A 25,916-nucleotide genomic window follows, 5' to 3' on the forward strand; every position below is an offset into this window, starting at 1 on the left:
GCTTTAATGACTGGGTTCCAGAAAACTGAATCTCAGCAAAAATCAGATTAATGATAAAATGCTGTGAGATGAATCCTTCAGATTATAGGTTTTTATAAACATTGTTTATTTTTTTTCTCTTTATGCAAATACAGTGGCTGTTTTCTGGTGTACTGGGACGTGAGAGTAATGGAATTGGAAGGCACATTGAGATGGTAATAGAGTGTGCAATTTGGTGTCCTGTCTAATCTGACCTCTGGTAGGCAAAGTTTGAATTTGCAGCGAGAGCAGTAACAAAAGTTTACTTAAGGAGAAATTGAGAGTGATTTCCTGAAAAGATGAAAGGTTCAGGAATAAAAGAAAGAAATTAGTGATGAATCTTATTGCCAATCTCTTAAGTGGAGCACAGTGCTAGGAAATAAGTATACTAAAATAAATAAGACATGATCCCTATCCCCAGAGTGACAAATAGTATAGAGGGGATAATGGGAATAATTGGAATGGGAATAATTGGAAATAACCAAATTCTCTAAAATGTACAATGATGCAAGAAACAGAAGGACGGAAAGATGAGTGATAGAAGGGCCAGATGAGATCAGGGAAGACATACGGTGATTCCTAAATGGCTCTGAACATTATGCAGGAGACACCTGAAAGCCATCGAGAGGTTTTTAAGCAGCTAAATCACACAATCAAGAGAGGATGTTTGGAGACCTGTGACCCCCAAATAAGGAAAATCTGCTCATGGGACCCCACCGTCTCTATTAACTGCCTTAGTGATTCCCAGACAATCAGTCTATCTCCTTTAAACTAGCGCCACCCTTTCCATTGTTGCCACTCTTATCTAAGCCTCACCACTCTCTCTCACCTGAATTACTGCCCTAGCCTCTTCACTGCTTCTTATTCATGCTTTGAAAGTTCATTCTCAACAAAGCAACAAGAATGATTCTTAAAAACAAAAGTCAAAGTTCCAGTTACTCGTCTACTCAAACCCGCCAACAGATTCCATCTTAGAGTGAAGATCAAAGCCCCTGTGTTGTTTTCCTCCTCCATAATCTCTCTCAGCTCATCCCTCATTATTCAGCCCCTAAGATGCTCCACTCCAACCACATTGACCACTGTATTGTGCCTCAGATTCAAAGCAGTTCCCACCTCTGTGTCTTGCATTTGATGTTCCTTTTTAGCAGAGTTTTCTTAAGAGGATGCACTGGTCATAGCAAACACCCTCTTCCAACAACACAAGAGAAGAGTGTACACATGGACATCACCAGATGGTCAAAATCAAACTGATTATATTCTTTGCAGCCAAAGATGATGTCAGCAAAAACGAGACCAGGAGCCAGCTATGGCTCACATCATGAGCTGGTTGTTGAAAAACTCAGGTTTAAATTGAAGAAAGTAGGGAACCTTGGCCCTTCAGGTATGACCTAAATCAAATCCCTTATGATTATACAGTGGAATTGACAAAGAGATTCAAGATATTAGATCCGATAGAGTGCCTGAAGAACTATGGATGGAGGTTTATAACATTGTACAGGAGGTAGTGACCAAAGCTATCCCCAAGAAAAAGAAATGCCACAAGGCAAAATGGTTGTCTGAGGAGGCCTTGCAAACAGCTGAGAAAAGAAGAGAAGTGAAAAGCAAAGGAGAAATGAAAGAAATACCCATCTGAAAGCAGAGTTCCAAGAATAGCAAGGAGAGATAAGAAAGCCTTAGGTGAACAATGCAGAGAAATAGAGGAAAACAACAGAATGGGAAAGACTAGAAAATTAGAGATACCAAGGGAACATTTCATGCAAAGATGTACACAATAAAGGATAGAAATGGTATAGGCCTAACAGAAGCAGAAGAGATTAAGAAGAGGTGGCAAGAAAACACAGAAGAATTGTACAGAAAATGTTGTAATGACCCAGATAACCACAATGGTGTGATCACTCACCTAGAGCCAGACATCCTGGAATGTGAAATCAAGTGGGCCTTAGGAAGCATCATTATGAGCAAAGCTAGTGGAGGTGATGGAATTCCAGCTGAGCTAAAAGATCCTAAAAGATGATGCTGTGAAAGTGTTACACTCAATATGCCAACAAATTTGGAAAACTCAGCAGTGGCCACAGGACTGGAAAAGGTCAGTTTTCATTCCAATCCCAAAGAAAGGCAATGCCAAAGAATCAAACTACCATACAACTGCACTCATTTCACATGCTAGCAAGTTCATGCTCAAATGCTTCAAGCTAGAGTTAAAAGAACACAAACTGAGAACTTCCAGATATACAAGCTGGATTTAGAAAAGGCAGAGGAACCAGAGATAAAATTGCCAACATCCGTTTGGATCGTAGTAAAAGCAAGAAAATTCCAGGAAAAACATTTACTTCTATTTTATTGATTACACCAAAGCCTTTGACTGTGCGATCACAACAAACTGGAAAATTCTTTTTTTTTTTTTCCAATTATTTTTATTAGTTGGAGGCTAATTACTTTGAAACATTGCAGTGGGTTTTGTCATACATTGACATGAATCAGCCATGGAGTTACATGTATTCCCCATCCCGATCCCCCCCCCACCTCCGCCCCCACCCGATTCCCCTGGGTCCTCCCAGTGCACCTGGCCCGAGCACCTGTCTCATGCATCCCACCTGGGCCAGTGGTCTGTTTCACCATAGATAATATACATGCTGTTCTCTCGAAACATCCCACCCTTGCCTTCTCCCACAGAGTCCAAAAGTCTGTTCTGTACATCTGTGTCTCTTTTTCTGTTTTGCATATAGGGTTATCATTACCATCTTTCTAAATTCCATATATATGTGTTAGTATACTGTAATGTTCTTTATCTTTCTGGCTTACTTCACTCTGTATAAGGGCTCCAGTTTCATCCATCTCATTAGGACTGGTTCAAATGAATTCTTTTAACGGCTGAGTAATATTCCATGGTGTATATGTACCACAGCTTCCTTATCCATTCATCTGCTGATGGGCATCTAGGTTGCTTCCATGTCCTGGCTATTATAAACAGTGCTGCGATGAACATTGGGGTGCACGTGTCTCTTTCAGATCTGGTTTCCTCAGTGTGTATGCCCAGAAGTGGGATTGCTGGGTCATATGGCAGTTCTATTTCCAGTTTTTTAAGGAATCTCCACACTGTTCTCCATAGTGGCTGTACTAGTTTGCATTCCCACCAACAGTGTAAGAGGGTTCCCTTTTCTCCACACCCTCTCCAGCATTTATTGCTTGTAGACTTTTGGATAGCAGCCATCCTGACTGGCGTGTAATGGTACCTCATTGTGGTTTTGATTTGCATTTCTCTAATAATGAGTGATGTTGAGCATCTTTTCATGTGTTTGTTAGCCATCTGTATGTCTTCTTTGGAGAAATGTCTGTTTAGTTCTTTGGCCCATTTTTTGATTGGGTCATTTATTTTTCTGGAATTGAGCTGCAGGAGTTGCTTGTATATTTTTGAGATTAATCCTTTGTTGCTTTGTTTGCTATTATTTTCTCCCAATCTGAGGGCTGTCTTTTCACCTTTCTTATAGTTTCCTTTGCTGTGCAAAAGCTTTTAAGTTTCATTAGGTCCCATTTGTTTAGTTTTGCTTTTATTTCCAATATTCTGGGAGGTGGGTCATAGAGGATCCTGCTGTGATTTATGTCGGAGAGTGTTTTGCCTATGTTCTCCTCTAGGAGTTTTATAGTTTCTGGTCTGACATTTAGATCTTTAATCCATTTTGAGTTTATTTTTGTGTATGATGTTAGAAAGTGTTCTAGTTTCATTCTTTTACAAGTGGTTGACCAGTTTTCCCAGCACCACTTGTTAAAGAGGTTGTCTTTTTTCCATTGTATATTCTTGCCTCCTTTGTCAAAGATAAGGTGTCCATAAGTTCATGGATTTATCTCTGGGCTTTCTATTCTGTTCCATTGATCTATATTTCTGTCTTTGTGCCAGTACCATACTGTCTTGATGACTGTGGCTTTGTAGTAGAGTCTGAAGTCAGGCAGGTTGATTCCTCCAGTTCCATTCTTCTTTCTCAAGATTACTTTGGCTATTCGAGGTTTTTTGTATTTCCATACAAATTGTGAAATTATTTGTTCTAGTTCTGTGAAAAATACCATTGGTAGCTTGATAGGGATTGCATTGAATCTATAGATTGCTTTGGGTAGAATAGCCATTTTGCAAGCATTACCCTCAATGGTGAAAAATTGAAAGCATTTCCCCTGAAATCAGGAACAAGACAAGGGTGCCCACTCTCACCACTACTATTCAACATAGTGTTGGAAGTTCTGGCCACAGCAATCAGAGCAGAAAAAGAAGTAAAAGGAATCCAGATAGGAAAAGAAGAAGTGAAACTCTTGCTGTTTGCAGATGACATGATCCTTTACATAGAAAACCCTAAAGACTCTACCAGAAAATTACTAGAGCTAATCAATGAATATAGTAAAGTTGCAGGATATAAAATTAACACACAGAAATCCCTTGCATTCCTATACACTAACAATGAAAAAAACAGAAAGAGAAATTAAGGAAACAATACCATTCACCATTGCAACAAAAAGAATAAAATACTTAGGAGTACATCTACCTAAAGAAACAAAAGACCTATACATAGAAAACTATAAAACACTGATGAAAGAAATCAAAGAGGACACAAACAGATGGAGAAACATACCGTGTTCATGGATTGGAAAATTCTTAAAGAGACAGAATACCAGACCACCTGACCTGCCTCCTGAGAAAACTGTATGCAGGTCAAGAAGCAACAGTTAGAATCAGACATGGAACAATGGACTGGTTCAAAATTGGGAAAGGAAAAAAAAAAAAAAAATTGGGAAAGGAATATATCAAGGTTATATTGTCATCTGCTTGTTTAACTTATATGCAGAGTACATCAGGTGAAATGCCATGCTGGATGAAGCACAAGCTGGAATCAAGATTCCAGGAGAAATATCGACCACCTCAGATATGCAGATGGTACCACCCTAAAGGCAGAAAGTGAAGAGGAACTAAAGAGCCTCTTAATGAAGGTGGAAGAGGAGAGTGAAAAAGCTGGCTTAAAACTCAACATTCAAAAAAAAAAAAAACTCAACATTCAAAAAACTAAGATCATAGCATCTGACTCCATCATTTCATGATGAGTAGATGGGGGAAAAAGTGGAAATAGTGACAGATATTATTTTCTTGGGCTCCAAAATCACTGTGGATGGTGACTGCAGACATAAAATTAAAAGATGCTTGCTCCTTGGAAGAAAAGCTATGACAAACCTAGACAGCATATTAAAAAGAAGAGACATCACTTTGTTGACAAAGGTCTGTCTAGTCAAAGCTATGGTTTTTCTAGTAGTCATGTACAGATGTGAGTTGGAGCATAAAGAAGGCTGAGTACCAAAGAAATGTGTTTTGAAATGTGGTGCTGGAGAAGACTACTGAGAGTCCCTCGGACTGCAAGGAGATCCAACCAGTCCATCCTAAAGGAGATCAACCCTGAATTTTCAATGGAAGGACTGATGCTGAAGCTGAAGCTCCAACACTTTGTTCACCTGGTATGAAAGGCAACTCATTGGAAAAAAACCCTGATGCTGGGAAAGACTGAAGGCAGGAGGAGAAGGCGGCAACAGAGGATGAGATAGCTGGATGGCATCTTCGACTCTACAGACATGAGTTTGAGCAAACACCAAGAGACAGTGAAGGACAGGAAAGCCTTGCGTGCTGCAGTCCACGGTGTTGCAGAGTCAGACATGACTGAGCAATTGAAGAACAACTACCTAGAACATTATCTCCCCAAATTCTCATGGAGTGACTTCTTCACCTCCTTTATGTCTCCTCACAGTTTTGACTCTATCAACAGGACTGAGGAAATTTTGGTGCTATGAATGAGAGGAGGAAACCAGGAGGAGAAACCAATTTTGGAGTGAAGATGATGAATTTCACTTTGGTATGTACTAATTTGGAAATGCCAGTAGGGTTTAGCTGGAGCTGTCAGGTATAATTCAAAAACAGAAGTTTGAAGGGGAATATTAACACTTAAGGAAGAAGCACAGAAGGGATATAGCATACTGGAAACACAAATAACCTGTGGGAGACAAATTCTGACAAGTACCTCCAATCAAAAAGTATAATTGAGTCCAGTATCCCTTGAATATGGCTAGACCCAAAGAAAGTTTTAGAAGTAACCTTATGGCTGCCCCAGACTCCAGATATTATAAGATCTTTCACTTGTTTTGCCCTTTTGGAACACTGCTCTGTGATTATGTTGAGACTATGCCAGTCTAGTCCACTGGGCTATGAGAAGACACATGGAGGAAAAACAAAGTTCCTTCTCTGATATTATTGAGGCCAATTTAGACAACATCCAAACAGCCCTCCTGTGGAGTACACCTGACCAGTGAGCCTAGGAGGAACCAAAGAGGACCAAAGAGTCCCAGCCAACCAATAGAATTGAGAAAAAAACTTTGTTAAGTTTAAGGGTGGTTTGCTATCCGGCATACAGATCTGGTACAGAACTTGGTACCTAGAAACGGGGTCTTCTGTAACATAAACCTAAAACATTACCTCAATGCACATGAACTTGAGCAAACTCCAAGAGTTGGTGGAGGACAGAGGAGTTTGTTATTAACAGCATCAGCTGACGTGCTACAGTCCATGGGGTCGCAAAGAGTCGGACACAACTTAGTGACTGAACAATAACAACAATAACCACAACAAAAAAGAAAAAATAGCATGGCCAAAATGTAGCAAAGGCTGAAAGGTTGGTGAGAAGATTGTTAACAGAGGATGGAGACAGAGTCTCATATTACATATTTGAAAAAATTGGCAGAACTGCTGCTTATAGAAACTTGCAAGATAGAAAATATTAAATGAACCTATGAATCTAGATGTTTCCAGGAAAGATGTTAAAAAATTGTCAATTTAACTTTTTTCCACTGAGAATCATATGCTATAGGGAGAGAAATAAACTACAAAAAGAATAACTCAATGTGCAGTTGGAATTAATGATGATGCCATGATGTGCTGAAATAGAAAATAAACTTGTTTCTTTCTTCTAGTTAGAAGAAGAGAGAAATATTTTTAGAGTAATAAATGGCATAGGATAAAAATCAATTCAAGGATGCAGCTAGAAGTTCTTTGATAAGACCTCAGAAAAATTTAGTGGTATTTAGAAGACTCTCTTTTAGAAGGCCTCTAAAATTCTTAAAGGCAGTTTCCATAGCAGCCTCATACATGGCCCCAGATAGAGGTTTTTTCCAAAATCAAATTATCCACATTATGGATACAGCTTTGGTACCACAGAGTGACCTCCAATGAGATTCTTAGGAAACCCACAACATTTTAACAGTGCTGTATTGATAAAAACACTGTCAGCTTGGTCTTTGAGAAATTGAAACATTTCAAAAGGAATAAAAGGTCTTTGAGAAATTGAAACATTTCAAAAGGAATAAAAGGATTCCAGGTTCTCTGGTTTACATGAGGAGAAGGCAGACTAAGGAAGCCCCTCAGCTATAAATGTGCATTTCTTACGGAAAAGGTGAGACATATTATGGAAAATCCAAAAGCTCAGAAGGGAAGAACAAAGAGCCAAGGAGTAAAATAGACTAGGGAACCACTCTCAAGGAACAAAAACTGGCTTAGATCAAGGAATTTTCCCTCCCCTGAGACAGGGGAGACAGGCTGGCTTTCAGAACTGGTGTAGACCACGGACTGCTGAACGCTTCCTATTTTTCTCATCTTTGAGTCTGTTCTGATCTTCTGCTCCCTCTTACATCATTGCATGTTGTATCTGCGGGGAAGGTATCTTGTCTTTTTTGTTCAAATTCCTCTGACTTGAGAGTAGCCACACCTAGAAACCATAAATTTCTATTTCAATCTGAAATCAGGTTCTTTGCGACAAGTAACATAAAACAAGGATTATATGAAGTCATTGTCTTAAGGAAAACTATTTTTCACAAATCACTCTGTGAAAAGCATGCTCTAGTGTAGGGTAAGACCTTGAAGAAATGTATATGTCAGGTGAAGGATGAGTTTCATTTTGGGGGGAAATTACCTTAATGATTAAACTTTTTATTATATTTCCAAATTGAAATATCTTTCAATATGAGGGTTATGTTTTCCATGTCTTGACACCTTAAATAATTCAGACATGCAGATAAACTGAGAGATTCTGTAGGACTGAGTACTTTCTAAATTCACAGAAAAAAGAAAGGAATAATGATATACAAGTTAGAGACAAAAGCACTTGAACATTTACAATTTTTAAAAATAAACACTCTAATCCTATCAAAGGAAATAATTTTGTGTTTGTGGAGGGGGTATTATGTGGAAGACACAAGCACAATTCTGTTTAAGATGTCAAGTTCTATAATTTTAATTTGATCAGATGAGACTGTCATTATATTTTTGCAATGCTAGAGACCTGGGTTTGATCCCTGGGTTGGGAAGACCCCCTGGAGAAGGGAATGGCTACTCACTCCAGTTTTCTGGCCTGTAGAATTCCATGGACTGTATATAGTCCATGGGGTTGCAAAGAGTTGGACATGACTGAGGGACTTTCACTTCACTTCAATAGGAAGGTTATATATTTATTTTTATATTTTAAGGTTTATTTTTTCTCCTCAGAAAAAGTCTATAATTAAAGAATAGCACTACATGACTTTGAAATGTACAGGAAAGAACTTGACAAATTGCCTCCAGGGGAAAAATGGCTCATTTTAAAATAAGAACGCAAAGCATATATGTAAAAAAGAATACAGATAAAAAAGAGCGTGTGTGTGAGCGCTTGGTCACTCAGTCACGTCCGACCTTTGTGACCCCGTGGAATGTAGCCCGCCAGACTTCTCTGTCCATGGGATTTCCCAGGCAAGAATACTGAAGTGGGTTGCCATTTCCTTCTCCAGGGAATCTTCCCCACTCAGGTACCAAACAGACATCTCCTGTGTCTCCTGCATTGCAGGCAGACTCTTTAAGCCCTGAGGCATCCAGGAAGCCAAAAAAAGAGGTGCTGCACCCGAACTGCTGTCCCTGAGATGCCTCATCTGCATCTGAACTAGATGCATTTCATGAGATGGTAAACTTTAAGCCTGATGACATAACTGCCTGAGAATTTTGAGTCTCAGGTGAAAAGGAGGTGTACCTTGCATTTTAGAGGAATGAAAACAACTGTGACCAGATGGTGGACTGTGGTAAATTAAATCCGTTGCCACAATTCTTTGTAATGTCTCTCATCAACTGGTAGAGCCTGTTTCTCTCTTCATTTAATCTGAGTTGTCATCGGGACGTCTTTTGACCAAAAGAATGTGGCAGAAGTGACATCGGACAAGCTCAAGAGTCTTGTCAGCTTCTGTTTCCGTCCTTTTAAAGCAGTGCCCTACATTCCCCATGTAAGGAAGCTGGTCCAGCCTAAGTGAGAAAGAGAGTCCCTGTCAAGAAGTACCAACACACCTCAGCGGGAAGTTCGCATCAGCTGGAAAATATGTGAGGGGGTCCGTCTTGCATCTGGTTCCAGGCACAGCCAAACCTCTGAAAGTGGGCACAGTCAAATCTGAACAGGAACGCGGCAGAATCATGAGAAATCCTAATTGGTTTTGTGTCAGCCAGTGAGTTTTGAGGTGGTTTACTACCTGGCATTAGTTACATGACACATGACGTGAGAGGTAGGAAAGAAATCAGAGGGATGGAGAATCAACGAAATCAGGGGAAACAAGTCAGCTAGAAGAGATTAAGAGATAAACAAAGTCACAGACGCAAACAAGAGAGAGACAGTGTAAGGGATGAGAATCTGTTAGGAGAATCTGTTAGGTTTAATAGTCAAACTCCAGCCTAAAATGACTGAAAGATGTGTCTTCTATCATACTGGCTTTTACTGGCCCAGCTATGAGAAAACTGGCTGCCCTGGGTTATGTTAAGGCACTTGACCACTTATGATAAAGTGAAAAGCTATTTTCTTTCTCTTGCATTTGCCATTTCAAGTGGTAAATAACACTCAGTGGGAGATTTATATAATCCAGTTAAGTGGTTAGCAAACTACTGTTCACTTCACTTTCATTTGAGGTTTCTGCTATAACTATCCTACTTTAAAGAAGAAACTTCCTTATAAAACTCTACTGTTTGCTAAGATACTGCTAGGCAACAGAACACTGGCTCAATCCTGATGATTTCCTTACAAATAAAAAAAATATTTTTTATTTATATCATATGAAAACATAATATACATATCACACATATATGCAAGCTCAGTTGTGTCTGACTCTTGAGACCCGCCAGGCTCCTCCATGGAATCTCCCAGGCAAGAATACTGGAGTGGGTTGCCATTTCCTCCTCCAGGGGATCTTCCTAACCCAGGGACACAACCTGTGTCTTCTGCATTGCAGGCGGATTCTTTACCACAGAGCCACCAGGGAGATCCATACATACCACACACACTCACACATACTCACACATACAAATGCACGAAGCTAGATCAGGACATCTGATGCCAGATTTTTTAAGACCAGAATAAAATTGTGATTACTACAAACCAACACTGAAGAATAGCTTCAATGTCTTAAACTTTCTAAAAAGGCTAGAATGACTTTCATCTTTACAACAAATTGAATAGAGAATCTCAACCGAATTACAGGAAACAAACTCTTACCAACAGTGTTAGATGATCCTGATTGTAAAGTAAGAAAGCTTAGATTTAAGCATAATATCCAACCTAATTATATTCCAAACACATTAAATGACATAGCATTCTACAGGAAGGAAACTCCTTAGTTGATTTATTGCCTAAATTATGGAAAAACAATTCAGTTATAGGACATATTCATGCATTTAAAAAGATCAGCTTTTCCACATAATGGCTATGTAATTTGTGTTAAGAAGTAGATTCCAGTTCCAAAGAGTGATCATGCTTTTGAAATTGTGTTCTACAGATATTTCAATTGATCTGAACTCAAGTTCTTGTCAAAGTTTTAGAAGCAAATCTTAGGTTAGCTTCCCTTCTAAACTTACACAAATTTTAACTGACATTTTCATCACTCCCCCTTCTGTATTATGAGGTTCTTGTATATTATTGATAATAATTATGAAAAGATATAGCACAAAGGGTATTATCCTGATGGAAAAAAGCAAAAATATTTAAGAATAGGTTTCTCAATTTCAAATTCTTGAAAAGACATGCCAACATTTTCAACTATTGAACAACCTCAATGCCTGCTACTTGGGTGTTTTTAAGTTTCTGAGCTTTCTGAAATTCCACTGTCCATTTAATTTAAAATAGAATTACTTAAATTTCACTGGAGAATTCATGAAGAATTATGTCATAACAGCTGGAAGTTTCCTGGACCCACCTTCCTCCTTCCAGGTAGCATCTGTGGGCCAGTGGTTGACTGGTTTGAGAGTATAAAATCCCAGCTCCTTTATTTTTTTTTTTCCTTTATTTTTAAAACTACAAGCTTTGGGATTTAATTTACACTCCAGAGTGTCTCACCTGCTTAGACTGAGTCTGAAACTTTGGTGTTTCTCTGTGCAGAAAGGAGTTCACTTAGCAGGCCTGAGACTGTTAGCCTTAGACACTCATTCAGCTCATTCAGCTGGCCCGTGGCTTGCATCTGGAAACTTGAATATCTGCAAGGCTCCACATTCTCTGAGCTTCTCTGATAGCTCAGTTGGTAAAGAATCTGCCTGCAATGCAGGAGACCCTGGTTTGATTCCTGGGTCGGGAAGATCCCCTGGAGAAGGGATAGGCTACCCACTCCAGTGGTCTTGGGATTCCCTTGTGGCTCAGCTGGTAAAGAATCCGCCCACAATGCCAGAGACCTGGCTTCAATCCCTGGGTTGGGAAGATCCCCTGGAGAAGGGAAAGGCTAACCATTCCAGTATTCTGGCCTGGAAAATTCCATGGACAGTCCATGGAGTTGCAAAGAGTTGGACACGACTGAGCGACTTGCACTTTCCATGTTCTCTAAATAAAGTTTTGCTCAGTGTGCATAAAGCATTTTTATAAATAATTGCTGCTTAGACTGAAAAACTGTTTTCCTTCTGGGAGTCTGCAATTTTGGTACGTGCTACTTAGAGGGTGAGGCTTCGTCTGGTGGCTCAGTGATAAAGAATCCACCTGCCGATGCAGGAGAGGGGGTTCGATCCCTGGATCAGGAAGATCCCCTGGGAGGAGGAAATGGCAACCCATGCCAGCATTTTTGTCTGGGAGATCACACGGACAGATGAGTCTGGTGTGCTAGACCTTGGGGCAGCAGAGTCGGACAGAGCTGGGCACAGCACACAAACAGAAGGTGACTGCATGGCTGAGTCAATACAGACTCTGGACTCCTGGGCTCAGATGAGCTTTCCTGGGAGACAACACTTCACACATGCCACAATCCACTCATGGAAAAATGACGCACGTCCTCTGTGACTTTGTTGGGAGAGGACTCTCAGAAGCTTGTGCCTGCTTTTCTCCAGACTTTGCCCCATGTGCCTTTCTTCTCCTGCTGATTTTGCTTTGTGTCCTTCTGACAAAATAAATCATGCACTGAGTTCTATAAGTTCCTCTCCTTAATTAAAGAACCTGAGGTGGTCTTGGGTGCCCAAGACACACTCCCCTTTCATTATTTTGCTTCTTCATTCCCCATTTGACTGGCTTTCCCTGAGAGCACATCCTTATCAACTGTGGGCACCCCAGTCCTTGACATGGTCTATGTCTCCAAGGCAGCTCATGAATGTTCTCAATCAGACCAAACAGTAGTTTCAACTAGAAGCTTTGTAATCTCTATTCCTGGGATGATTTCCTCCTTATCTCTTATACTCTTTTCCACATACCTCTATCCCCCTCCAAACTGTGGTTCTCTAATAAATATATATTTGGACAAATTAATTCAGCATTTACATGATTTGCAAATTGTATATACATGGTATGTACTACAAGGCTTAAAATAGAACAGGCTTGCCCCATTTCTCCACATACTGAGTCCTGTTTTCCAGAGACAAAAATTTTCCATACTTTTTAGGTGCTTATTCTGATTTACCTCAGATACCAGGTTTTACATTTCTCTTAATACTGAATACCTGGGAATAAAGAAGTACAACATGAACTGCTTGGGAAAGAAAGAGTATTCAAGTCTCTCCTTCCTTCTACTCATATGTGGACACATATCTCGTTCCATGAGGGAGAGGAAGAAATTGGTGGTAAAAATTAAGAAAGACTAATAAGTCATATGACAAGTTAGTGCTTTGGATATTAGAGTCATCTTCAACCATCTTTCACAGTTTGTTCTTTTGGAACTTCTGCCGATATACAGAAATGGTTCCTAAAACAGGCAGAAAAATTTACTTTAAAGACCTGCTTCAGTACTACTCTCTTAGTGGTCTTAACCTTATGTCTTCTTCAGCATTGCCCAAATCCAGCCAGTTTTCTTTGGTGTTGGGAATCTTTGGATAATAGAGTCAGTTCCTAGGTTCCACCAAAACAATCCGTTTCTCATTTTAGTACAGCGTTTCACAAACTTCATTGTGAATGCATCAAAATTATCCAGAAATGTCCATAAAAATGCAGCTTTCTGGGACTTGCCTCCATATATTGTAATCAAGTGAGTCTGTAGATAAGACAGGAATCTGGTTTTATAGCACACTTAGGAGATTTTGATACTGGGGGATCCAAGATACCTTTTGCCAAAGCAGATCGAGCATCTTACAGGGTGATTTGAAAAAATACTTGCATATAATGAAAATACACATATGTACATATATCTCATATCTATCTATAGATGACTTAAAACATCTAATGTTATTTATGTGTATGCTCAGTCGCTCAGTCATGTGTGACTCTTTGCGACCCTATGGACTATAGCCTGTCAGTCTCCTTTGTCCATGGGATTTTCCAGGCAAGAATACCAGAATGGGTTGCCTTTTCCTAATCAAGGGGTTCTTCCCAACTCAGGGACTGAACCTGCGTCACTTGTGTCTCCTGCACTGGCAGGCAGATTCTTTACCACCGAGCCACCTGGAAAGCCCTAAAATTATGTATACATTTTTTTTTTATTTATACATGAAAAAGCTGTTGGCATTCTTAGAAATCTAATAGTTTTTAACCACAGTGCCATGACACAATGGTGTGCTATAATCAGGGTTCAGGTGTAGGTTAAACATTTGTTGTTAATGACATTTAGAGTAAGTCAGTTACTCTTAACAAATGAATTGCAATAATTTAAGGTCACCTATATAATCATGACATTCCCAGTTAATTGAATTTTGACACACTTTACCTAATAGAAGAGGAAGGAATTGAGCTTTAAGAACAGTATAATACACTAGCAGGTCATGGCTGGACACTGCTCTTACTACCATACTATTAATATTAGCAGCTGTGTAATTAGGGATTGTATTGATTTACTTCTATAAAAATATTATTTTAGGGTTTCATAAAAATCTTTGTCAAGTGCGCATGTGACTCACGCATGTCAGTGTCACTGGTTAGATGTTAACTTTTACTCATGTGAATAAAAATGAGAAAGGTAGCATAGAAACTCCAGGGAAACAGTAGTTTTGAAATTTACACAGAAAGGTATCAGTACTCAGATTCCTGGAATAGAACATATGATAATGAAATATGGACAGTATCATTTTATATGGATAATATGATTTTACATCATCTTATATGGAAACAACATTGATTTACAGTATCCTTAACATAATCAGTAAGATTATAGACTATTTTTCACTTTCAGCCTAATAGCCTTGCTTTCCTTCCATCTCTAACGAACCAATTTGGGAAACAAAGTACACTTGCCTCATCAATTTACACCTTTAAATAAAACACAAACAAATCCTGCAAAACCTGGAAGAAGGCAGATTCTGGGTTTGCTCACAGGTTCAGCATCCTTGAGGACCCCACGTGCCCCCTGCCCCATCACTCCAGACCTTTGGTGCAGAGCTCCTGCATTTGTGTTCAGAGATCTGGCACTGCTTTTCTGAAGCTCTTTTAATTATGAGTAATATTTTTTTCTGCTGCACATAAGACGTCCCTCGCTTTCTGGAGAGGCTAATTGCCTGCCTGAGTTCTCCTTTGTCTCTCATTTTTGTTACACCCTTCTGTCTGTCAGAGAATCTACACAAAACTTCTCTTGGGGGTTCTTCCAACTCTTCCCCAACCCTGCTCCTTAGAAGTCAACTGGGAAAATGAACAATAACAGCAAGCAGCAAATCCTAATGATCTCAAAAGCCTAGTAAAGAATAATTCAGAAGAAAAGAGACCTTAGACACTTTGTGATCATTAACAAAGTTGTGAAATTTGTGAGGAAGGTGGGAGAAAAAAGTTTTTTTTCTTTTAATTATTTGTCAGATTCACAGGCTCTAATTGTTCATTTCTCTAGTTGAGCTGTAACTTAATTATAAAACAAAATCTATAGCCACAGACAGGCCTAGAGGTACAGTCTGTACAACTAATCAACTTTAATTCCCCGGGCTCAATTTAATTACAAAATGACATTCGGTGCAGCTGCTAAACACTTTACCAGATGACCACATGATAATGCTCGTATAGTACTCACAGGTCCCCAGCTTCTGTGCTGATTCTAGCAGTGCAATTATGTTTCAGGTATATATAAGTTTGAACAGCTCTAGGATTTATAATAAAAGATTCTCTGGATTTTATACATTTCTGTAGTTGAGCCAGCTAAAGTATTGAGCTGCACTACAACTAATATATGTCAGGGAGTAAAACACAATGACAGAGATGTCCTGAGAAAGAACAATAATAACAAACTGAATTTCAATAACACATTTCTTACCTTTTAAAATTCATTGTCTTTGTTTGGTGGGCAAAGTGAAATCTGCTTATGTATACTGAGTTATCAACTTGTGTTTTAGATTATGACATATATTACTTTTCAATGTAACTAGACATAGCTAACTCATTTGTCTGCTTGTCTCAGCGTTCCATAAGAAAATTTAGGAAGTGATTGTCCTATAAAATATTTTTTACCTGACAAAATTAATCACTGATGTTTTTAAAATAGTCAGCTCCTTTAGTGTATTTCAAATGTATTCAATTTGTACAAACGTCCAGGAAGACCACTGCAATATGTAAGATCTGATTTTTCATTTTATAACATTTATCCAGAAGTTCCATGCACAGTTAACTTTTCATCTTAGAGCTATTTTCATCCTAGCCCACACAAATATACTTTTAATAATACTTGGGATCCCAGTTTCTCCCTAGGTCTCTAGGAGGTTAAGAAAAATTATTTAAATTGAGGAAAAGGAATCAAGAAGCAGTATCATTAAGGGAGTTACTAATGATGCTAAAATAAATATGACCCTTACTGCTTTTCCAGCAACTGACATGGTACTGTAGTGTCATTTAATTCAAATTAGGATTTGAAGTGGGTATATAAACACAACAGGATGCGTTCCATTTGCGTCCTTTCTCCTAGATGTTAATCCTCTTTTCTTTCCCTTTAGAGGAGAACTGGGTACAAGCTAAACAGAGGATGTATCATAACTAATTATATCTACAGAGAAGAGAGCAACATTCACTGTTAAGTATCTGGAGCTCGAATCCCCTGCTTCACATTCCCCTTCCAGCCTCCAGTGCGGGTTCAGATTTTGCCTGATGCGGCCCTGCACGACCGCCTGAGAACCAGACCGAGACAACACTGCTCGTTTCAAAGCTGCAAGGCTCATTTCTCAGTACTGGCAGTGTTTGTCAGGCTCTGACCCCAGAGGGTATCTTTCTCTACTGAGCAGTGATTGAGTCACAGGAGGAAAAGATTCTGTTTGCTGGAAGAAAACAGGAGAGAAGGAATCCTGACGGTTACCAGATGTTCCAGCGGCCCTGCGGGGGCACCAGAGAGTCTGCGTCTGCTGTGAACGGCAGCACCTGCCACAGGGGCCCCGGGCCTGGTGCTCACGCTGCTCTGATGTGCAGAGTCATTGGATTCCAGAGTCGGAGGGAACCTTAGAGACAATTTTAGCCAGGTTTACACCGCGTCTGGGGGACTTCTGTGTTTCCTAAGTGTAATTCAGGGATTGCTAAAGAATCAGGGGGAATCTCCCTGAAACAGTAGCATCACGCTTGGAAAGGATGCAAAAATCTTCAGTCAAGACTAAGAACAAGACAGTGTATTTTATCAAACAAAAATCAGTTGTAAAAGTCCAGGGTAATTCCTGTGGTTCAAGAAGAGAACTTTGTGGTAAATCCCCACCTGGGGGGCTTTATGACATTCCTGGAAGGGAGAGTCCTAGAGTTCAGAAGGTTGATTCAGAAGGAACTCTAGGCTGCAATAGGCCTCATGGCTTGGTAATCATTACTAAGACACAGGGTCAGGGTGGGAGAGGAAGTCTTCTGAAATCAAGTCAACCAAAGCTAACAACCCTTCTTTATTTACATATCACTTTCTATGGCAAATTAAAAAATCTTAGAAAAATGTTCCCTTTCATTGTTATTTTTTAACTTGTCCATTTTACACCTTGTCTTTACACTTCTTATTGCATGTTACTTGTTTTCAAAGTAGAAAATACCCTGTGATTGTTTAAAGACCCTCTCCACAGCCACCATCAGAAAAAATGAAAGAGAGATAAGAGAAGAAAGAGGAAGGAAAGAAGGAAGGATGGAAGGGGCAGCTGTTTCTGTGTTTGTTTGTAAACAGAACCAGCTATGATGCGAGAAGACATAATATTTTAACATAAGGAGAGGTATTTCTCCAGGGTCAAACAGACAACCATAAAATCAAAGGAGGGTAGGTAATCTTTCTTACCATCACTGTTGATGCACACAACCTCCTGGACTTGCGTGCCTGGACCGCACTCCTTGCCATTGTCTGGTTCACAGTCGCCGAGCCCCAGTGCCTTCCAGTCATAGCAGGAGGGCTCCTCACAGGGAATGGCTTCCAGTAAGTGAGGGCAGTTCCCACTGCCTCCCCAGCCTCCAGTGGGCTCACTGGTGATGCGCCGCTTCCTCAGTTTGAAACCTGAATTGTTGGGGAAGGAAAATATTCTTTGTTACCATCATGGGTTGAGTATTTCAGAAGGCTGAATGAAACCCTAAGTGAAAGCAGGATGAGGGTAAAGGGTAAAATTCATATGTGCTTTATTCACTAGTGTATCCCCAAATGCTAGTTTAATAGGAGCTCATTAATAATTTATTAAATGAATAAATGAATGAACAAATGGCCAAAGAGGGACTTCTGGTGTTAGCTTACTATAGTAAAAATAAAGCGAGAAAAGAGCTGGAGAGAGAGAAAAAAAGAGAGGAGATTTTGCTTTTGGTTAATTTGGAAAGTCTGTAGTTATAAAATGTTCAAAGACAATAAAATCTCCAAAGACACCATAAAATCTTAAGCTATTCAGAAATATTCATGACCAGACAAAAGTGGTATTACTTTGAATTCCTCAACAGGCTTATGTGGTTAAACTTGAAAAGGAACCTCCGAGAAGTTGGATGATCTCAGGAAATTGTATCTTTGAGCCTTAGTTGATTTTAGACTCCCCAGAAATCTGAATTAGGGATATAATCCATCTGGGTTCTAATGAGGAGTATTCAAAGACCTGCTCTGTGCTTTAATAGCATGTAAGTGTTGTTTTGTCTGACATTGTATGACAAAATTAGTAAGTCTGTCTATTACTAAGTGAACATACTAGAATCACTAGAAAGCCATCCTTTGAAACAAAACAGAAAAGTGTTTTCAATTACTAGATCATGTGAAAATCATTCTACCGTGCCTGCCACATGGGAAACAACTGCATTTATTTTACTTCTTTCAGATATAACATTTGCATCATAAAAGTAATAGTCATTATTTGTTTATCTTAAAATAATAAGGAGTTCTATTTATTAGGTACTAGCTATGGGTCAGGCAATGAAAGTTTTTATCTTCTGGTATCATCACCAGAGTGGGTTTATACTCCTTTTGTGATCAATACTCTTTAGGCATTCTAGAAAATACTGTCAGCAAATGATCACAGGAACACACAGCAGCGTTTGCTAATAATTCATAGTTTGACTCCATTGACGGGAGTTTCAAGCATGCCATTTTAGTATTACATACCTTTTTTGCCTTGCTGGTCATTACAGTTTTCATAAGTGCAAGGTCCCCAAGCTGTCCAAGGTGAAACCTCACATTCAATAGGACAGGGAATGTGGCACAGTTGTGTCGTGTTAGGGACAGGGCCAGTGCATGATTTCAAGTCCACTGGTTTTGAGGCTGTTTGGAGACAAAGAGAGATCCCTTAAGAATTAAACATAGTACTGGTTAATAATATGATTCTTCTATGTGTATGAAGAAGGAAAAATGCTTAGAGAAGTGTCACCAAGACATTACTGCAATGCTCCTCAGCTCCATCTGAGAATAAAAGGAGAAGGAGAAGGAGGAAGAGGAAGCAATGTAGTGCAGTCAAAGGAAACTGGGCTAGAAGTCCTAAAATTGTTTAATCCCCAGCTTCACCACCAATTAGCCATGCAATTAATAATGCTGAGTCTAATATTCCTAGCCAATAAAACAATACTTAAGGCTAATTTTATTTCTAAAGCTTTATAGTCAGATTCTAAAAATGTAGAATTTACTTTAGAGGACTGAACAGAGTAGGAGGGGAAATAAATGTCTACGGAAAATCTCCACTGAGCGCCTTGTGGCACAATAGTCTCTGTTCTCTTTTGGCCCACAGAGAGGTACCTGGTGGATATGATGAAGGGCCAAATGCGGCATCTTTATCTCCAACTGCATAACTCACCAGGTACTTTCCAGAACTTTCAAGAGTACACCATCTGAGTATGTGATCCAAAGCTCAAGAGTTGCTAAGCGGACTCATTTATAATTGTCCATGTGTGTTCATGAGTTGATCAATGAACTGTGGATAAATACTGCTAGCCCATGCTTCTTTCTTCCTTTGATGACTGCAATTTGGCTATTTTGTACAACACATACACTTGACAGTTAATGTCAGATGGTGTCCATAGTTCTGGTTAAAAATGACTAAGTGAGAAAGATACTTGAAGCTATAAAGACATCAGAGGAGAATCAAGTTTACTACTGTCATAAAAATTTAAAGAAGCAAATGTCTTAGACACACATTTCCTTTAATGACAGCTAGCTTTTGTTATCGGAGAAGGCAATGGCACCCCACTCCAGTACTCTTGCCTGGAAAATCCCACGGACGGAGGAGGCTGGTAGGCTGCAGTCCATGGGGTCGCTAAGAGTCGGACATGACTGAATGACTTCACTTTCACTTTTCATTTTCATGCATTGGAGAAGGAAATGGCAACCTGTTCCAGTGTTCTTGCCTGGAGAATCCCAGGGACGGGGGAGCTTGGTGGGCTGCCGCCTATGGGGTCACACAGAGTCGGACACGACTGAAGCGACTTAGCAGCAGCAGCAGCTTCTGTTATAGGCTGATACTCTGAAAAGCCCATCCACGTAGCACAAAAAGCATGCCATAATAAGAGATCTAACTCTTATGTTCTTTATGTAAAAGTGAAGTGAAAATCACTCAGTAGTGTCCAACTCTTTGTGACCCCATGGACAATACAGTCCATGGAATTCTCCAGGCCAGAATACTGGAGTGGGTAGCCGTTCTCTTCTCCAGGGAATCTTCCCAACCGAGGGATTGAACCCAGGTCTTCTGCATTGCAGGCAAATTCTTTACCAGCTGAGCAAGCAGGGAAGCCCATGTAAAGGACTATGAAATTCCAATTACATGGGATTGCATATAGATGATCACAGAGAAAATAAAATATTTTAAACCATAATATCCCAACTTTTAAATAAAAATACTCAATATATCTACTTGTAGTTTATTTAAACAGGAAAGCAAACTGTAGGTACTTGCATATCCCTCAACTTTCTACACACAGAAACACACACAATCATAAAGGCTAGTGTATTAACTCCTCTTTCTGCCACAGTTTTCAGTTCTGAAAAATATTCTACAGAATTTTTCTCCAAGAAGTACTTATTTCCTCCCCTTCTCAGTAACAGTCCTCCCCTCTTCCCCTCCCATATACAATGAAGTGAAAATAAATGACTGGGCATCCCTAACTTGCTTAACATGAGCACCATGAGCATTCTCACTTAAGTTTATCAGAATTGCTACTAATTTGTATCCTAACATTAGCCAAAGCCAAAAATGATTAACTGGATTGCTTTCCAACAGTGAAAGTACTTGGCACAGTAATGACAGAAAATACAGAAATAAATGCTTCATTTGTCTGAATATTTAAAAAAATGACATCAATAATACATATCTGACATAAAATGACTTGCTTTTAATATTTTTACAGGCATAAGAGTCTTGGGATGGTTGATTTCATGTGGCAACTTGCCTGGGCTAAGGGATGGTGAAGCACTGTTTCTGGGTGTGTCTGTGAGGTCATTGCCAGCAGAGACTGGCATTTGAATCAGTAGACCAAAGTCTACTAAAGTAGACTTTCCTCACCACTGTGGGTGAGGCAGCATTCAATCCACTGAGGCCTGAATAGAACAAAAAAGTGAAGGAAGGTCCATTTTTTCTCTTCCTTATCTGGGATATCTATCTTCTGCTCTTGGACACCAGAATGTCTGGTTCTGGGAAGCCAGAAAGTACACCAGTGGCCTTCTTCCCAGGATGCTGGGAGCCGATTCCTATAGTGTACCTATATACAACCTATTGGTTCTGTTTCTCCAGAGAACCTTGACTACCGTAATTCTATAATACACAAGAAAAACTCCTATCACTTCAAGTTAACGTAAGTAATTCTTTCATTTGTGGAATCTTTCAGTGAAAGTGTCAGTCGCTCAATCATGTCTGACTCTTTGTGACCCCAGGGACTGTAGCCCACCAGGCTCCTCTGTCCACAGGATTCTCCAGGCAAGAATACCGGAGTGGATGGCCATTCCCTTCTCCAGGGGATCTTCCTGACTCAGGGATTGAATCCTGGCCTCCTGCATTGCAGGCAGATTTAATTAGTGGTTATATGTATACTTATCTGAAAAGTCTCTGAGTTTTACTTTCAGTGAACTGAAGTAACTTTATGGTTCAGTGTTACTATACAGTTTTGGAAATTAGAGTTGGAAAGTATACAATTGTGAGAACTATTACAGCCTGAAGATATTTATTTTATATAGAAAGTTGAAAACTTTAGGAGGAAACAAGGTTTTTGTTTTTTTTTTTAATTAAGGAAACAGATAAAAATATTAATTCCTGGCCATTTTTCGAGTGTTTAATTTTAACTCTGCGTATTTTGAGTAAGCAAAGAATAACCAGTCACAATTCTTTAACTATTAAGAAAGAAATATGATGAATAAAGGCTTAACGAAGTATTGCTTGAAGCAAAATATGCTTAACAATCCTCTGCTAAGCTGGCCAACTCAACACAGAGATAATACAATTCTTGAAAAACAGTGCCAACTAAAAATTGGCACTTGCCATCTGCCTCTTCAAGGATTAAACACAAGCTGCTGTGACAGCTGACCTTCAACACACCCTGAAAGGGGTTCAGTGTGGAGACCCAGAAGGAGGCACTCTGTGCTCTGGGTAAAACTAATGGGGCAGGCTTTCAGATAGATATTTTCAGAAGATTTTATGAGCCCACTTCTTGCATCTCCTCATATCTAGAAAAACACTAAAATCCTTTATAGTGACATCTGCTCCTTATGATTAGCAGCAACCTTCTGCAAAAAACGTATGCCTGATCACACGTATTCCCTTCATCAAAATGACATATATATACACTGACCTTCTCCCCTACCTCTTTGGAGGTTTCTCAGAGCTATCTAAAATGCTGTCTCCTGGGTTATAGTCCTCATTTTGCCCCAAATAAAACTTAACTCACAACTTTCACACTGTGCATTTTTTTCAGTTGATAAAAGCCTCAATTTCACAGATAACTTTCTATCTATCTGTCATTAATCAAATAAACACAGGGGGAGAATATGTATTTGTGAATGATTCTATTCCTTTGGTGATTTTCACTGTAGATTTTCTTATCCAGTATATGCTGATTTTTTTTTTTTTTTTTGCATTTTCAGTGTTTTTATTTAAAAAAAGATACTGTAAATAAATGTATTCAGCCAGTTTTACAAATATGAATCACACAATTGTTGATCTGACTGATTGGGTTCTGTCTTAGACCTTCCCTGGCATACAAACAGGTGGCAAACTGGGGCTACCACTTCAAGCCTCATGACCAGTATACAGACTGACTGGTGGAGGTAACCAGGATGAAACCATCAGGGGAAGTAAGAGCAGGCTTGGGGAGTGAGAGCATGGGTTCAGCAGAGTCAACTCTATGCCTTTAAACAGTATATGCTGATTAATGTAAATCACAGGTATGAGCTGAACTCTTCAAAAGCTGTCTTTTTTTAATTTTTTCCAATGGCCCAAGATTTATCTGTAATCAGTGTGATTCAATAATGAAGTAAAGAACAGACACAGAAGATCTTATTAGGTGCTAGTTTAATTTGTGAGATATAATTCCTACAGTTTTATATTATATAATATAGTATTTATTGCTGATCCCTTATTCTCAAACATGGGGAACTAAATTTTTTTAGCATGGCCCAGTCATCATTCTTATAAAATTTCATTAGAAATTATTAAGAAACTGCTCTTCTAGCATAAGGTCCAAAGAAGTATACATTAGATTTTTTTAAGTCTTATTGTTGGTCTCTTGAAAATAAAGGAGATATTTTATTGTTCTCATATGACTTAAAGGGTTTTTAATTATATGTACTCTGTATGCTCACAAGATCATAAAATAATTTTATTTTTTGGACTTAATAAAGCAATTTTTTGTAGGTCTGAAACATTTTGCATTTGTATACAGTATAACAATAAACAAAAATTCATTATAGGAGATAAACTTAATCATTTGTTTCCAGTAATGAGGCCAATATGGTATTGTGAAAATATACTCTCTGTATAATCCCTAAGAATAGTGAATATGTAATTTTTTTAAAATGAAATGTCTTATTCTGAGATAACTAGAGATCCACATGAAATTGTAATTTCACAGAGATCCTACATATCCTTTACCCAGTTTCTCCCATTAGATCTCACAAAACTATAGTATAATACCACAACCAGAATATTGATATTGATACAGCTAGGGTACATGTACCAGGTTGAATAGTATTCTGCTCTCCACCCTGCCTCAAATTCGTGTCTTCTAGAAGCTCAGAACATGACCTTATTTGGATCTAGGGTCACTGCAATAATCAGCTAATGAGGTCCTACTGGACTCAGGCAAGTCTTAAGGTGTCCTTATGAGAAGGCCATGTGATGACACACGGATAAAAAGGAACTGCCATAATGTAGAGAGAGAGTAGAGTGATGTAGCTACAAAGACTGCCTACATCCACTTTGTTCGTAACCTTACAGGGAAAAAATTCAGTCTTCCACCATTAAGTATAACATTAGCTATAGGTTTTTGTGCATGATCTTTACCAAGTTGAGGATGTTTCTCTCTAGTCCTATTTTTCTGAGAGTTTTTATGATGAATGGGTGGTGAATTTTGCTCAGTGCTTTTTCTCCACTGGCTGGTATTTTCTGAGAGTTTTTATGATGAATGGGTGGTGAATTTTGCTCAGTGCTTTTTCTCCACTGACTGGTATTATCATATGATCTTTTGCTCATTAGCCTGTTAGCATGGTGGATTATATGAACTGACTTTTCCAATACTGAACTGGCCGTGTACCCCTGAGTAAACTGTACTTGGTCCTAGTCTTCAATTCCTAGAATATATAACTGAACTCTATTTGCTAATATTTTGCTATGGGTTTCTATATCCATATTTATGAGGGATTTTGGTCTGCAGTTTCCTTTTGGTCCTACTATCTTGCTCTTTGTTCCTTCTTTTACTACTGTCTGGCTAGAAGTTTCCTGTTCCATATTCAGTGAGTTACAGTAGTTTTCTGGTAATTTTCTTTGCTTTGACACCTAATTTGTCTGATAGTAATATACCCCGTTCCTGCTTTTCTTTGAATAATATTTTCATGATTTATTGTTTTTCATTATTTACTCTCAACCTGGGATATTGCTATATTTGAGGTTTCTTGTTGAATGTGTATAGTTGGGTCATATTTTTTAATCCACTCTACCAACCAGTGTCTCTCCTTCATACATGTTTAATTTTTTATAGATAGAGAATACATTTTAATTTTCATATGGTGTTGAAGCAAAGTCTAACATTGCCTGAATAGGTATCTATTAGAGCCTTTCAAAATCTGCTCCCACTGGCATTTCTGGGTGGTTTTCTTCTCTCACTCCAAGTCTGAGACATGGGAGGAAAAGATAAACCAAGGGAACTCAGCATTTGTCATTTCTTAAGTTTTAAAATCTCTAGCTTGTTTGCCTCATTCTCCATCTTTCAGAGTCATCTTATGGTCTGTTTACTACAGGATTTTTTTTTTTAATCTAGTGAGAGAATTAGGAAAAATTACATCTTTTCTATCTTCCTGGAAGCAGAAGCCTATATGTTATTTTAAAAATAAAACTTTTCAACTTTATAACTGGGATCACAAGAAAGGAAAATCCTTAAGTGATTCCCCAGATCCAGAGCCCAAATCCCTTATGGTATCAGAATCCTAAAGCTGGCCTTTCCCTTGGGGCATTACTGATCCCAGGTCATAGAACCTGCATATCTAGAGTTCTTTAATTACCAGGGACAAAGGAAGGCATTTTCAGTCAGAACATTCAAGAGTTTAACTATAACAGGCCATCATTAAGTACATTTCTAAAGGATTTATTTCTCACACAAAGGGAAGTGAACAGAAAAGCAGGGACTCCGATGGCAGATGGAACAGTGACCAAAGAAAAGATTAAACGTGAGTAAGAGCAAACAGGGACGGTAAAAGCATAATTGATGTTTAAACAGGGAGTGTGGTAGGCAGAACAGTGGTCTCCTAAAGATCACATGCCTTAATCCTTGGAATCTGTGAATACATTATCTTAATGGGAAAAAGGACTTTACAGATATGATTCAGGGTTCAAGACCAGAGATAAGGAAAGTATC

The 25,916-nt window shown here is 38.9% G+C and overlaps 1 protein-coding gene across 1 annotated transcript in view; it reads right to left on the reverse strand.

Moving 5' to 3' along the window:
* The window catches only part of THSD7A (thrombospondin type 1 domain containing 7A), a 452,526-nt gene that overhangs the window by 150,707 nt on the left and 275,903 nt on the right, over positions 1-25,916 (reverse strand). Inside the window, exons 5-6 of the mRNA XM_043462735.1 lie at positions 18,979-19,134; positions 17,689-17,901 (exon numbers count right to left, since the gene is read on the reverse strand). Coding sequence (XP_043318670.1) covers positions 17,689-17,901; positions 18,979-19,134 — 369 coding nt within the window. The remainder of the gene's footprint in view (positions 1-17,688; positions 17,902-18,978; positions 19,135-25,916) is intronic.

This window comes from Cervus canadensis, chromosome 3 (genome assembly GCF_019320065.1).
Source record: "Cervus canadensis isolate Bull #8, Minnesota chromosome 3, ASM1932006v1, whole genome shotgun sequence".
In the NCBI taxonomy this organism is placed as follows: Eukaryota; Metazoa; Chordata; class Mammalia; order Artiodactyla; family Cervidae; genus Cervus; species Cervus canadensis.